This window comes from Convolutriloba macropyga, chromosome 3 (genome assembly GCF_964194025.1).
Source record: "Convolutriloba macropyga chromosome 3, txConMacr16.3, whole genome shotgun sequence".
Taxonomy (NCBI): Eukaryota; Metazoa; Xenacoelomorpha; order Acoela; family Convolutidae; genus Convolutriloba; species Convolutriloba macropyga.
In genome coordinates this window covers 15,287,391-15,302,288 of record NC_134470.1, presented here as the reverse complement: position 1 = coordinate 15,302,288, position 14,898 = coordinate 15,287,391, and the positions used below count along the sequence as shown (strand labels likewise).

At 36.2% G+C, this 14,898-nt stretch overlaps 2 protein-coding genes across 2 annotated transcripts; both read right to left on the bottom strand.

Annotated features, from left to right (window-relative positions):
- Positions 1 to 1,559: 1,559 nt before the first annotated feature.
- On the bottom strand, positions 1,560 to 5,784 carry LOC142335986 (uncharacterized). The gene has a single exon (XM_075384420.1). It carries the CDS (start codon positions 5,197 to 5,199, stop codon positions 3,169 to 3,171), a length of 2,031 nt encoding a protein of 676 aa, XP_075240535.1. The 5' UTR covers positions 5,200 to 5,784; the 3' UTR covers positions 1,560 to 3,168.
- A 1,926-nt stretch (positions 5,785 to 7,710) lies between these two features.
- LOC142336549 (folate-biopterin transporter-like) lies at positions 7,711 to 9,381 on the bottom strand. Its single transcript, XM_075385457.1, has one exon. The coding sequence runs from the start codon at positions 9,379 to 9,381 to the stop codon at positions 7,711 to 7,713; it is 1,671 nt and encodes a 556-aa protein (XP_075241572.1).
- Between the last annotated feature and the right edge of the window lie 5,517 nt (positions 9,382 to 14,898).

Here is a 14,898-nt window from a genome sequence, read left to right as displayed (position 1 = left end):
CAGCTCACGATGTCATTTTTTGCCTTGTCACTCGTTCATTACCCTCATACGCCTCTGCACCTGGACAATTAATTCTCGAGAGCTTAGACTTCTTAGCAGCTAGCTTAGGATACCTTCTTTAAAAATTTTAAATATGCGGTGATTAGGCACGTGCAATTAGCACGTGCAAAAGTGGAATGCTAAGTTTTGTGGCCCTAACTTAGCGGCAACAATCAAAACCTGAAACGAGAACACTTGCCCCGCCTTGGAAACGGAAACATTTGGCTCATTCACACCTTTTAAAAGGCTTCTCCAAATACTCCCACCCCCACCAATCCCTCTTCCCCCCCCCCCTTCGTACCCTTTGGTTCACTAAATAAGTGAGCACATGCATCTTAGCCCCTCTAGGGCCTTGTGCCCAGCACTCGGGATAAGCGCCCTCGTGTCAGGGCACTAAGTCCCTCGGTCCGCTAAGATTCATGTTCTAACATATATTTAGCTTAAACGTTGTGTTGTCTAAATGTATATTAGACTACTGTTTTTGACGCGTCGATTGATTAATGGATGGAAACGGGGCTGCAGGCCGAGTGAAAGCACCAATACTAAGCGCCGCTGCATCCTGTCTTATAAACATTGTTGTTCGTGGATACCGAAAATTATGTTTGCGCTTCTATAATAGCGTCTTTTTATCGGTCTCTAAGTAACAGCCAGCATCATTGGACAGTTTAACAAGCAGGAGTACCATTGTATTTTTTGTGACGTAATACTGTTAATGGCCATTTTTGTTCGTAGTGCTGATGTCTCAGCAGATACAAACAACACACATCTGTGAAATAATTGCATTTTGTAGCAACTGATGGGTAAAAAATTTCTGTAAATGCTTTTTTTTCAATAGAATCAAGATTTTTAATAGTTGCAAAAAATGAAAGGTTAACTTAAAATTCATTAATTTCAAACTCAAAACTTAAACAATTAAATTAAATTTTCGCAGGGCTTTCATTTTCTGCTGAAGGATATATTTTTCAATTTTTATTCCAAATTTTGAGTTGTTTTCATTAATGGTTGTGGTGGCAAACACTTCAGCATTACATCCAAGGGTTTGTTAGACCCAATTGAGTTCACATTCCATGAAAATGTTTGAGTTTAGTCTAGTTTTCTCCAGTTGTTGCAGTGATCACTTATCTTAATTAGTAGAAAATACTTAGTTATTTTTAATATAATTTGCTTCAAGATTTTGTCAAAGTTGGAAATTTGGTCAATTCTATTCAAAACGCATAAAAAAATCTTCATCAATTTAATAAAAGCAACTTTTTTATTATCAACCAATTTAAGATAAATAAGACAACGCTCATATCTTGGTTAATTTCTTAACCTATTCGTTTTCTGTACGTTCAATTTCACCGCCCACTTTTTTCACGAGGCGCGGGCTTTGGATAAAATGGGTTCTATTCACTCCAAGAAATTATTGTAATACTATTCCTGTAAAAACCTTTCCACTATTCCTGTATCTACTCTGGCTCAGTGGCTCAGCTGCACTCTTAGTTTGCTAGAATGGAAATTAATTGTAGTTGATTAAAAAATATGAACAATATTTTATTAACCTTTTCAAATCAGATACAGCTAACATATAGGAACACAGCCAAGCACCGAACAGCAGTTAACCTATAAATTTTAATATGAAATTAAATGAATCCACTCCAAATGAAATCAACAGGACATCACAAAATTACACATTTTACCGCTAAAATCAACAAATAATAAAAAGTATCTCAGTAATAAGATGTATTTTATTATTTTTTTTAAAAAAAAACGTATTTTTTTATTATCGACAGCAAAAAATCAAACTTTTGAGAGGAGCTAAAACCTATTAAATATTTTTGCAATTGCCGTACTGGAGTTTTTGGGTGTACTTTTTAGTTCCATAACAAGTTCCGTATCAATCCGAGCAGTCCAGAAATTCCGCACCTGTATATATAACTAAATAACCCGCTACAATGACAGGCCGCATTTGCAAGTGTGAATGCGCGGACTGATCGAAGTGCTCGGTCACAATCGGTTCTTCTGTGTGCTGTCGAGTCTCTTTCTCTGCAGTTCACGCTGCAGTAAGCCACACACTTGCATAGGGGGCACAATATGTAATTCTTTTTGTTTTGTGGATCATTTTTTCCACAATGCCTGCATGATATTCCGTCGGATTTCATGCGGCTGAAGGTGGGAAGTCTGCTAACTTCTAGTTCTAATGCTTTCTGCCGCTGATAAAAATCCCTTCCAATTTCATTGTTACTTTCATAGAGATCCAATCTGTCCACAAGGCGCGTTATTATCCCATAATACCAAAGTGGGGTTGCAACTCTCACTGGGGCGGTTGCTTCGCAAGAAATGCAAAATGCACTCTCTTTACATCTTCTAGTCGAAATATTACATGTACCATTACCTAAGTTTATTGCATGCGCCTTTGATTTCAATTCTTTTACACGAAAACTGCAGTCGTCGAAATCAATGGCGACGCTCTCAGATGTTCCATGTTCCCTCAGAGAGTTGTCCTTAAAGATACTGTTAGTAATAGAGACCTTAGAACACCCCGATAAGATCCCACTCGTCTTGCAGTCTTTCACCTCACAGTTGTGAATAAATGCGGCGACGCCAGATCTAATATCAATCCCCGGAGCAGAGGTTGAATTCTGGATTACCGTGTCAGCTAGTTTTAACGTTGTGTGGATGTGTGAATCTGCGTGTTGCGTCAACTGTGACCAAGCATATGCTAATCGGCTGGCCGATTCCAGCTTTCTGTTATTGTGCAAACTTTCAATCACTATTGCACCATAGCAATCGACAAATCGGCATGTTTCAACAGATAGATTGCCGTCGTTGAAGGCAACTGACGCATAGCTAGTTGAGTGAAATGAACATTGGCGTATATGTACATCTGTCAATTGAGATCTCAAGGCGCAGGATCTGCTTGAAGAAGAGGTTTTTATAGAAATTCTTGACAGTGAACAAAGTCGTTTGGTCTCGTGCGAATTCCCAAAAGCAACACGTATAGCCGAATCGTCCATGCATTGTATAACAGTCGAGGAATCACTTTCTAGAAACCTTTTCGCATTGAATCGAGCATTCCAATTTCCGACAAGATTAACGCTAGGCAGGTAGTTAAAATCCAGATCCAGATTTTGTTCATATAGACCAGGATTAATCAAAACCGAAAGCCCTTGTCGTGAATCTTTTTGAATCGATCGCTTCCTTGATTGTGCCAAAGCAACACGGGTCATTTTTATCAACAACCAGGACATTGTCTCTGAATATTAACAGATGATAACTGTAGCTGCTGCTAATTTTGTCTTGAATAACCAAGTCTTCTAGTTTTCTTGCTTTGCTCTCATCCGAAAGGTGTCGAAGTTGCTCCCGTTCTAGTTCACAACCAGCAATCTTACCAGAAGATGGCTCTATAACGGTGTAGCACTCAATTTTGCGATAGATGGCCTTGTCCCAATACGGGTTCCAGTGACATGAAGCAGAGGCGAACTCTAAGGAGCGATATACCAAATGTTGTTTCATAGCATCCGCCCAGTTTTTATCATCAGCTAGTTTTAAATAGCAAATGGAAATATTGGAACACAGTTTTGCCAGTTCGTCACGGGCAAGGGCTAAATCAGATACCTTAAGGTTGCTCAGTTCTGATGAGTACACAACTTTCAAGGTGTTAAAACTTTCGGAATAAACCGACAAAGCGGTTGATATGTTTTTGCTTGCAAAAATCAAATTCCCCAGCTGTTTCTTCTCAACGCACACGCTAAGAATGCTAGAAAAATGGACGTACGATGTTTCACGAGGGTTGGTACTATTGGGTTGATCGTTCAGTTCAATGCTATCGAGAACATTGTTCAATTTAGTCAAAGACACGTTGCTCATTTTAGTCAAAGACAAAGTATCCGCATCCAGATCAAATATGGTGTAAGATGCTAACATCAGTGCGCTGCTCTTGTAAATACTGCTATCGGTCGAAAAAATTATACAATTTTGGTCTACTCTGGTTTTGGGGAGTAAGTTCGACTTTGTCGATGTATAGTTGTCGACAAAGATGAAATCAAATTTATCAACGGCAGACAATTTGGGCTGAACTTGTATACCGAATTCACTGATCACCCTTTCTAAGTATTTGCAATTAGTTGATATTGCATCACAAACAACAATTCCATCCTCGCTTTTGAACAATGAACTGTTTTCTGATACAACACGTACCATCTTTGCTAAATGCATCAATAGCGTAGTCTTGCCAGATCCTTTAGATCCATGGACAAAGAATTGAACAAGTTTCCTTGGACTGAAAAGTTTGTCCAGAAACTGAGCTATTACATTCATTTGAGCCCGGGTCCATATCATTACAGTCAAGTTTTCAAACATACATGAGCTTTCTTGGTTCAAGCACGTGTTTGTGATACACACAGGCTGATCATCTTTGTATTTTGTAACTTCCATTAAACTCAACACATGTATACGAGATATAAAGATTTCGAACGATTCGCTCATTTCGACATCCTCTATTTCAGACAAAAAATTGTTCCAGGCTTGCTGAAATTTCTCGTAGGTCTCCAATTTGTCTCGATCCATAACAGTTCTATGGCCGTTGCCGGGAATGGAATAGAACGGATTGTCCTGGGGCAAGTTTACTTCCTTTTCAATTGAGCACAGCACGCCATGGATTGGTATTTGTTGGCTTCGATCATAACCATAGTCGCGTATAATTTGTACGAATCGCATGTGCCTCTGTATTTGTTCAAGCATGTTTTTATTGCTGAAAGTTTTTGCATTTTTAACACTGAACACAAAAATTCCTTTGTTTGGGTGTACAACCAGTAAGTCAATTTCTACTTGCGCTTCTTGTGCTCTGAGTGCTTTTCCATTCAAATTGGGAAACAAAAGCAACCGCCCAGAGCTACTTTTTCCAATCTCTGACCTGTAATCATGTATCTTCCATTCTCCCATTTTCCCTTTCAGGTTTCCTTTGTCGTTTTTAATTTTTTCCAGCTCTTCTTTACGTTGCAAGCGGATTCGTGGCGTTTCCAGTGGTGGTATGGATAAAACAGCCCCGGCAATTCTCCAATATGGATATTGGCCTTTGAAGAAACCCAAAAGTTGGGCATCATCGGAAAACTTAACCTTTTCTTGATATGTCGGCAACTTAATAAGCAAACCATCTAAGTCGGTTGATAATGAAGTCATTTTCGTAATTGATCAATTGTTCTGGCAAGTTTTTTTGCTTGTACCGCGTTGATTGAAGGGAATGCACTTTCCTCAAGTACTATCTTTCCGCAAGGAAAGCAAAATCGGAATTGTGTGGACATAAACAGCGGCAAATAATTTTCCCTAATAGAAAGGCCCGAGGGGATTAGGATGTTCTAGTTTATTTAAGAAAACAAGAGGGTAAATATCATTAGGCCCCGTTTTCCTAATTAAAATCGAAAAATTTTTAAAAACAAGATCTCACTTTGAGATAAATTCCTAGTTAAGAAAATATTAATGATGAGCGAACAAATCTTAATATTTTGTCAGCAATTTGAACGTATTCGTACTATATTTTACAATTATTAGCAGGTTTTTATGGCTAATCAAGAAGCTGTCAAAAATTAGAACTTGATAGGGTGAGACGGTTTTGCCTAACTAATTGATAGGGAACCTAGGATATGATGACTAAGTAGGGCAAAACAAAAATGCACAAATGAGAGGTAAAAATTATTCATTCAGTACATTTTTTTCCTCGTGCTTTTTAATGAGGGTACTACCAGCTAAATGACTAGGTTTAGATGCTTTCTGGCTACAGAGCCAAGAAAATATTTACCCTTGAATCTCTACGCAGATTAAAAGCTTTGTGAACACTCATTATCGTACGCACCTTTTTTCATTGCAATTTTCAAATAAATATAAATACTTTTTGCAGAACTCCTTTTAAAAGTTTGGACACTACTTTATTATACTGATTTATCAGTCGGTAATGGTGGCTAAACAATTTAAATTTTACCCCGTTTTCAGAAAAAATAGTGCCATATAAGCCATTTTAGCTAAACCTGTCCACAGTTCCAAGAACCAAGCTTAAAACTCAGAGAAAGGATAACAAACGCCGCAAAAAACAATTAATTTCTTAATTTTTTAGATTAATTTAATTTGATAACGTTCAGTGTTCATTTCATCAATTTTAATACACGTTGACATTATTTTAAAAAAAATTTTTTAAACTCATGCTTTCCTCTTTGTATCTGAACTCCAGACCATTTAGTACTAATTATGTGTTTTACGCAACTATTGAAATATTTTGTCGGCATTAAGCTAAAAAATCATAACAAAAAGAAAATCTCAAATACTTGAGGAACAAAATGTTTTTAGCAACGGCCGATTTACAAAAAAAGATTGCCAGAGGGCGTAATGTTTGTTACTCTGCTTCAAAAAAAAATTTCAGCTAGTTTTGTTCAAAAAAATTCCACACAAAAAAAAATTGCAAGCAAAAACTAGTTTTGTTGGATATTCGCATATTAGACATATCCGTGACTCTTTATCCAACCTGCTCAACTAGGTTGTCGATGATGTTGAACTAGAACCGTCTTCAGACTTTGCAAGGTAAAAATTTTGCAAATAAAAGTACCACTGCTGATGACGAAGCTTGACTAGCTATCAAATCTAATGGCTTGTTCAATTCACTTTTCAGCAGAAAATTTCACATTTTCACTTGAAGTGAAAGTATTTAATCCGTATGCTAAGAGTTACCAAGACGCATACCTGATTCCTAGCGAACAATTTTTCAAAAAACCTACAGTTTCAGGAAAAGCTTTAGTTTAAGACCTTATTGTAGAGGAAGGTTTTTTTAAAGATAAAAAAATATTGAAATAATTTAAAAGCAATTTATATTATCAATTGCTGGCTGAGAGACAATTTTGTTTCTTTTCTTATCTCTGGTCCTAGAAATATTAAAATTTTTCAACAACCAAAATTTTAATCTGAAAAATACTCAGTTGAGTAGATCACATTAAAAAACGAACATAGGTTATTAAAATTAAATTGATCGACAATTTTAAAATTCACAAATTAAATGGCTGCAATGTTCAACAATTATAGGACTCGAAATGTCCAGCTACCGAAAAACCCGATGACTTTTCCCTGTCAAAATACCAAGGGACTTCATAATTTTCTGGCTCAGATTATCTCGATAAAACAATCATTATAAGGAAAATCCATTATACAGAAACAATTAGAATCAGTCGCACTTACCAAAATGGAGAACTTTAAAAAGTATTTAACAAATTGAGATGCTTGGTAATAAAATTTTTCTACGCAGCTTCTTTCAATATAAAATGTAAGATGAAAAATTTGTTTCACACCACATGGTGCAACAAATTATTAATTTTCTGACACAATATTTCTGAGAAATACGAAAACTGAGAAGTGTGGTCTTTCATGTTATGGCCTATGTCTTCGATTAGCGAAAATTTATATGTTTAACGGCAAAGTGTCTACAATATGGTCTATACAAAGTACGATAAAAAATCTCAACTCGGAACTCTTAAACGCTTAAAAGCTTCCATACTGGTTCCAAAACGTGATTTCAACGAAAAGTTAGATTCATGTTAATGATCAAACGTTAATGTTTAATGGCAATAATCAAGCAGAGAAGTTTTAATCAACAATTCACAATATTAAAGCGTTCATTCTAATAGAAGAGTTTGTCAACATCAGAAGACGCTTTCAACATCCCTTTCCTCCGGCAATGGTCAAGCATGAAGTTCTCTCGTACACTGCAAAGAAGGAAACCATCATTGAGTACCCAAGCACACAAGCAAACAGCAAAACAAACAAACTCGCATTGAAAGCTGAACACTTTGAAGTTTTCCTGATCAAGTTCAAATGTTCACGCTGTCTCGGTAGAAGCACCAATGCCACAGGAAGTAACACAAATTTCACACCACAAGCTGAACAAACTGACACAAACACAACAAATCGATCGTTTTCAGAGTCCCTCGAAAACCTCTCAGGGTAAGAGACGTCAAAATACGACCCACATAAATTGGACAATGAGCCTGAAACGGCCAATGCGATTGTGTAGACGCTCATCATAAGCGCAAATAAAGAGCCTTCTAAATGTTTACCGCAAATCTCGGCCGCAATTTGCATTATTATGATGTAGAGAATCCCTTCAGGAATTGCTTCTAGAACATCGTCCACAAAATAGAAGTACTCATTCCGGTAATAATCAAAAATCACAATATACTCAACAATGAGGTTCGGCACAACACAACACGCAACGCCAAATACGACCAAATATCTCCAATTAACGTTTAGCAGATATCTCTTGTATAGAAAAATTCCTATACTGTGTAAGAACAGAGATATAATTCTAAATACTGCGTTGGTCATAGGCGAAACTTGGGCCCAGCTTCGAGCGATATTTACATTTGCAGGAGACCGAAATCTGTAAGAGAACACGTAAATAAAGATAAAACCAGATACTCGTGAAACAACCGACTCCTGTAGCTTCAACCACATGGACTGTAGCCAGAACTTCAATTTAATCCCCTCATTTCTGCTAACTCTGCTTTCGTCTACTTGAAGCAGAGTTACAACAATTGCGATTGGAGGTACCATTGCGAACCCCACTATCAAGGTTTTGAAAGACAGTCCAAAGCAGAACTTTCCACCGTATTCAGGTTTATTCAGAGACACGATGATTATTACAGATGTCACAATGATGCCTATTTTCTGTGTTAAATGACCAATCGAAACTGCAGAGCCTTTTTCACTTCGCCGTTCATTTTTTGTCAATTCGACCAACTTTCCATCCGCAGCGCAATCCATAATCGCAACTCCAAATTTTGCCATTCCTAGAAGCAGCACGTAAGCGAGTATGTAGTCAGTCGATTTCGAGTTCTGGACCTGCTTCGACTTTTGACAGGTTCCATTAACGTTATCAACTGAGTAGTAAGATTCCGGAAAAGGCACTAGAAAGGCGCTTATCAAACCAACGAAAGCTATTGACCATCCCAATACTATATAAGGTTTCCGCTTCAAACCACAAACAGGCCCAACGTCACTTAAAATTGCAAAAACAAACTTGAAAGACCATAGCACGTTCCAAAACGACCGCACAGCAGTCGACATATGACTGGGACTGTTCAAATATTGTACGAAAAAAGCGTAACTAGTTCCATTTATGAACTCCTTCAGAAATGATTGTAAAAAGTAATGCACATAGAGTCCATTCGGTTTCGAATACTGGTTGTTCACAACAGCAGAATCATTAGATTCACAATTTGAACTCGATACTGTAATTTCTGCCTCATCTTCGGTGCCCTCCTTTCGCTTATTTGAGCTGTCTGCTCGAAATTCTTGTTCTTTGACGATACCATCTTCACAAAACATTTCCAGATGATCTAGTTTTGAGATGTTTTTCAAACAATCAAACAACAATGATAAACTGAAATCAAAATAAGTTTTCGAAATTTTCATTACAATAATTAAGTTAATTACTTCATCAAAGCAAACCCATTCATCCGGTAGCGTTACCAATTTTGCAGACGTTGCAAAATTATCTGTTAGTATTCCGATTCAGGATGATAAAATGTTAACAAATCCAACTACCGTCGGAAGAATTTGACGATGGCCAGCCGCCTAAACGGGGGGGGGGGGGGGGGGGTAAACCTAGCAAAAATGAAAACTGCCTGTCAGACAAAGTTATGATTCTTCAACAGCTTCGGTGAACGGTACACCAAGAGACAGCTTAGGCTCTACGAGAGCTTAACCGACTCTTAATGCCCTCGGGCTTTACCTGTTTATCCCGCTTTTGAAGATGGGAAGTTAACTTGAACCGAACAAGCGATAAGATTGTACCAGCTAAAGGCCTAAAAAAGACAAACACGACTACAATAATTGCTCCAAACTTTGTTCGAGAAATTAATCAATTTACCTAAGTCAGTATCAACATCAAGATTCGTCGCCGCATCGGGATTCAATTTCGGCGTCGTGACATGGACTATTCAAAATTAATGTGCAAAGATTAACTCAAGCAAACTTTTCGACCTGTTTTTCTTTCACTAAAAGGCTACGAATGTTTTTAAGCGCATTAGAGAACAAGGCAATGAATAGTAGGACTCATGTTTTAAATGAAACTAATTAAGAAGCACTATTTTTTGACTTTTTATAAGAATTTTATATAACACGCGACAATCCAGCAAAATTTTTCATAAACACCGATACACAAACAACTACAACTATGGCTACCAACAGAAATTCCCAATATTTGACGTCAAATCTAACAAAACTGACGATATTTCAAGTTGAACAAAATTTAGACATTAACGGAGTTATCAAATTTTTTTGAAAATTTCCCCGATTTCGGTTGTTTTCATTCACAATTTTGTCAGAATTTGTCAAAAACGTCAATAACAGTGTTATGGTTTTACTAATAAAGATAGAGGACGGTTGCTGAATGGATTCGTCCGATTTTTTGGCTGACGTATTTGCTATTTTTTTTAAATGAATTTCAGACTTTGAACACATTTTTCAATTCCGAAAGAGGGATAGTTTTACTTCGACTTCCTATAAGAGAATGATTGGATAAACATTGCCCAGTTTTCGCTAACTTGACTAGACATGTATCCTAAAAGCATAATTTATTGTAGATATATATTTAAACATTTCATTCGCCAATTTATCTATTTAGCGAGTATTTGGATCCTTTATTGCTTTAATTGCACGCGCAATTATTTCAGGGCAAATTTAATTCTCTTCGTGGTTCTCTTTAGTTACAATAAAAAAATTGGATTTTACTGGGGCGCGAACTTTCGAAATACTTTAACTTATTTTTCAGTGTTGGTTGCCGGCCAGAATACATATTAAGGATCAACTAAGACAAATCCTATTTAAATAAAAATGAGCTCATATGAACATATATGTTAGGTTCTCAGTATGAGCTCACTGTTTTTATTGCGTTGCAAAGTGTTTTTGTAAACTTAATATGAATTCTTGTTTTTTGTGTGCTTTTGTTTTTTTTGCAATATCTTGGCTTAGTCTCAACAATCAGATCAATCAAATTGACCTATTTAATTATTACAAATAAAACAAAACCATGTTTTTTAGTTTACATCTAACAGCTTTAATAACTTTGTATATTTTTGTCTTCAGAACACATCACTGAAATGTTTAACCTTGCAACTTTTTATCTTACTTCTGCCAACTTGTAGCGGAGTCTCAGTAAAGACAGCTCAATCCTCTTTCTATGTGAAAAAATTGCTTTTTATATTGGTTTGTTTTTAAACTAATAGTTTTTTGGCTTTGTTTCTTCCAGTTTTTATTTTTTTTTAAAAAAAAAAACGTTTTTTATGTTTACTTGACAAACTTCAATAAGAGCTTCAACTGTCATTTAAAGAACGCAAAACGGATCATGGTTAAAGTTTTTGTTGAACTTATTTTGCTTTTCACGGCTGTGACACCGTTCTCTCGCAAAACTTTAGATGTATAAATGAACCAATTTACTGATTTCATTTTATAGCTATCGGTTTTTAACGACTATCAAATTTAAAAAAACTTCAAAAAATAAAGTATCTTTAAGCTACCCTTTCTGTTCTTTATTTTGCCATCATGTATCTCTGTTTTATTACTGAGAGAACTCATCAACTTTTTGCTTAACCATAAAATAAATGTTCTAATGCTTATAAGTTTTTAATGGTTTTTATTGTGTCTTAACGGATTCAAAAAGGTATTTTCGTAAAATTATTTGTAAAATTTTGCGTTCCTTCCGTATTTGTTGCTTTTTGAAGCCTCATGACTTAATCTCACTAATAAAAACCCCAACTGGCTTCCTAAGAAGTTGCAAGATTATCTGTTTTTCTTAGGACAGGTTATGGGTATGATTCTCAAAACTTTCTATCTTACTTCTGTCAATATGTAGTTAGTATCTTTTCAGACAGATTGTGCCCTTTTTCTAGCAAGCTGGAATCCCATCATTATAATTGTTTAATTTCCAACTAATGGTTTGTTGGCTTCAATACTACGCAGTTTTATTGCAAATGCGATTTACTTCATTCTGCCCATTTTTGAGGTTGATATTTGTTTCCTTGCCACAATATCACACTAATAGGGACATCCCCTTGGCGTTGAAAAAATGGGCAATTGAACTTTTTCAATGCTCTCAGTAAATTAATAATGGTTTTAACAGCTTCGATTTTTTTGAACTGACTGGATTTTTCGTTCTCTATGTAGTATTATAACCTTATCTTGATAATGACATGTCTCAATTGCTTCCTGAAAAAGTATAAAGGAGCAGGTCTCAAATTTTCCCTCAATTATGCCTCAAGAGGAAAAAATGAACTTTTTTAATTATTTCAGTTGATACCTAATGTAGTTAATCATTTAGAAAATAATGGTCTTCTAAAATAGAAACTTATTTTTCATTTTTTTTGCATTTTGTGCTGATTTGGACGAATTGTTACGGAGTCTCATTAAGGGCAGGTCCCAAAATTTTTTATTGCAACACATCTTATTTTTTGTGTTTAGCTTTCATCTGATGCCATTTTCATTTACTAATTGTATTTTCTTTTAAATAAAGACATCGATTTTTGGGTGTAATTAGTGTTTGTTGTTATTTGACATTCAAATTTGTCTTGTCTCGTATTTTCACTAATGGCAAAATTCATCGGCCAGCTAATGCAGCCTTACTTTATTCTTTTAGTGGTTTGCTGAACATTAAGTGAGCTTTTGAAAGTTTTCAATCTCTTACTCGTCGGGTAGACAATTAAGTCAAATGTGGATGAGCGGAGTCGGAACTTTATGTGCAAAATCACATTGCCCAGCTCCTTGTCTACATCTGTATTTAGGGAAACATGCTGCACTAACTTATTTGCTTCAAATACCAATTACGGAGCTGCTGAGCTTCTTTCGAAGTTTTGAAAAACACTAATTTCTCCAAGACTGGTGTTTTCACGTTTCATGTGATTGAAACTACATTTGAGACAAACATAAGCAAAGCAAAGAATGGTGTCAGTTTTTTTGAGACAAATTTCTTCTAAAAATGAAAAATGGAAGCAGCTCAACAACTTTAAAACATAAACCGACAAATGTCGGAAGAATTGCTCTTGAACGACAGGCGAGGCAATTTAATTCATGGTCTTTATTATAGATTAATTTTTCTTTATGGGTGCAAAAAAACTCGACCCCACCGGGATTCGAACCACTGACCTCCCGATCCATGGCCACCATCACTATCCACTGCGCTATGAGTCACTTCATTTTCCTCTGCTGCAACCGACTTTATATTAGCAACACTTTAGACTTTATATTAGAAGCTTTACTTCGGAGCACTAGAGATAACTCAAAAATGATGAACGAAAGCGTGAAAAAGTCACTTGAGAAGTCAAATAATGTTCTAGAAGAAAAGCGCAAAATTGTCAAGCGAAAAATTTGCATAAAGAAGACACACACCTTTACAAAAATGAATTAGGATATGAATATATGGTGAGTTAATTTCACATGTTACCTTGTACAAATTCAGATGCAAGCAAGGAGGGGATCAAAAATGTAGACACTTCAAAAAAGGCCTTACATGGAAACTGAAGAAATTTTAGATCGGAAATTGAATTTGCGAATGCTTTGAGAACTTTTATATGCTAGCTTTCTTTAGACATTCAAAGTACAGAGTTTGTTTCAGAGCAGTTAAATGAGTTCAAATAAAAATGTGTGTCAAAAATATAAAAAAAAACTCAACAAAATTTGATTTTATCTTTTGAATTGAAGAAACACAGGAACGCAACAACCAAGAGGGGAACAGAGAGAAATGGCTAAAACACAGCTCCTCGAACCAGCGTAGGCATAAAGGAGCCCACCCAAACAAAAACAAGCTCACATGCGTAGAATACGCTAGGCTAAGAAATTCCCAAAGTCCTCGATTGCTATAAAAAAAAGCCGGCAGATTGCGGAAAAGCCGCGATAGACGCTTTTGGCCTACCATGAATTGAAAACATAGCCGGCAGATTGCCGGAATAGCTGCGAAATAGACTTGCCTGCTGTAAAATACAGATGGAAAAAGATACAGAAATGAGTTTATAGATAGAGGTTATTGCCGCCGCCTATAAAACTTACAAGTTTAATTAAAAGGTTGTTTTTGGGTGCAAAATTATTTCACTGACGCGCCTCGAACGGCCGATCTCCTAATTAACAGCCAGTCGCCTTAACCACTCGGCTGTCGGAACATACAATCTTTTTTCTAACGATCAACTTTGTTTTAGCAACAGACAACTTCTGAATAAGCGCAATTTAGGTCACGCAGAAAGCGTGAAATCAAGCGCGAAAAAAAACCATTTACGCAAAGACGAGACAGAATGTTCTAGAACAAATGTAAAACGAAAATGGAGCGTCAGACGACGAAACGAAAAAACCAAGAACACCTCAATATAGCTACGCTCAGCTTACAGCTTGGCAGCTTTAACAACTCAAGAAATAAGATTGACAGATCGACCACCAGCGTTTTAATAGACCATTAGACTTTTTGGGTTAGATTCGGACTGTCATTTTTATGAGATAAATTTGCTCTACAAGGAAAAAGCCCTAATAGCTTTTTCAAAATTAATATTCTATATTAAAACTCAAGACTCTATTACTCAGGAATTAGGGCATATAAGTTTGGCAATACTTAGATGCACACTATTGACCTTAAATTAGTAAATGTTCATAAAACTTAAAGTTCCATACGTGAGTTCAGAAGTCATTTGACCTAAATGTCACGCAATTGACCTAAAAGCAAAAATTACGTCACGAACACAAATTTTAACTGCAAAGCAGTAGAAGTCATTGAAGTAATTGAAAAAGTAAATTCCAAGAGGTCATGGTAAGACGAAACAAAAATCTGTTAGTGATTAAAACAATTAGGAGCGCAATAATAGCCGC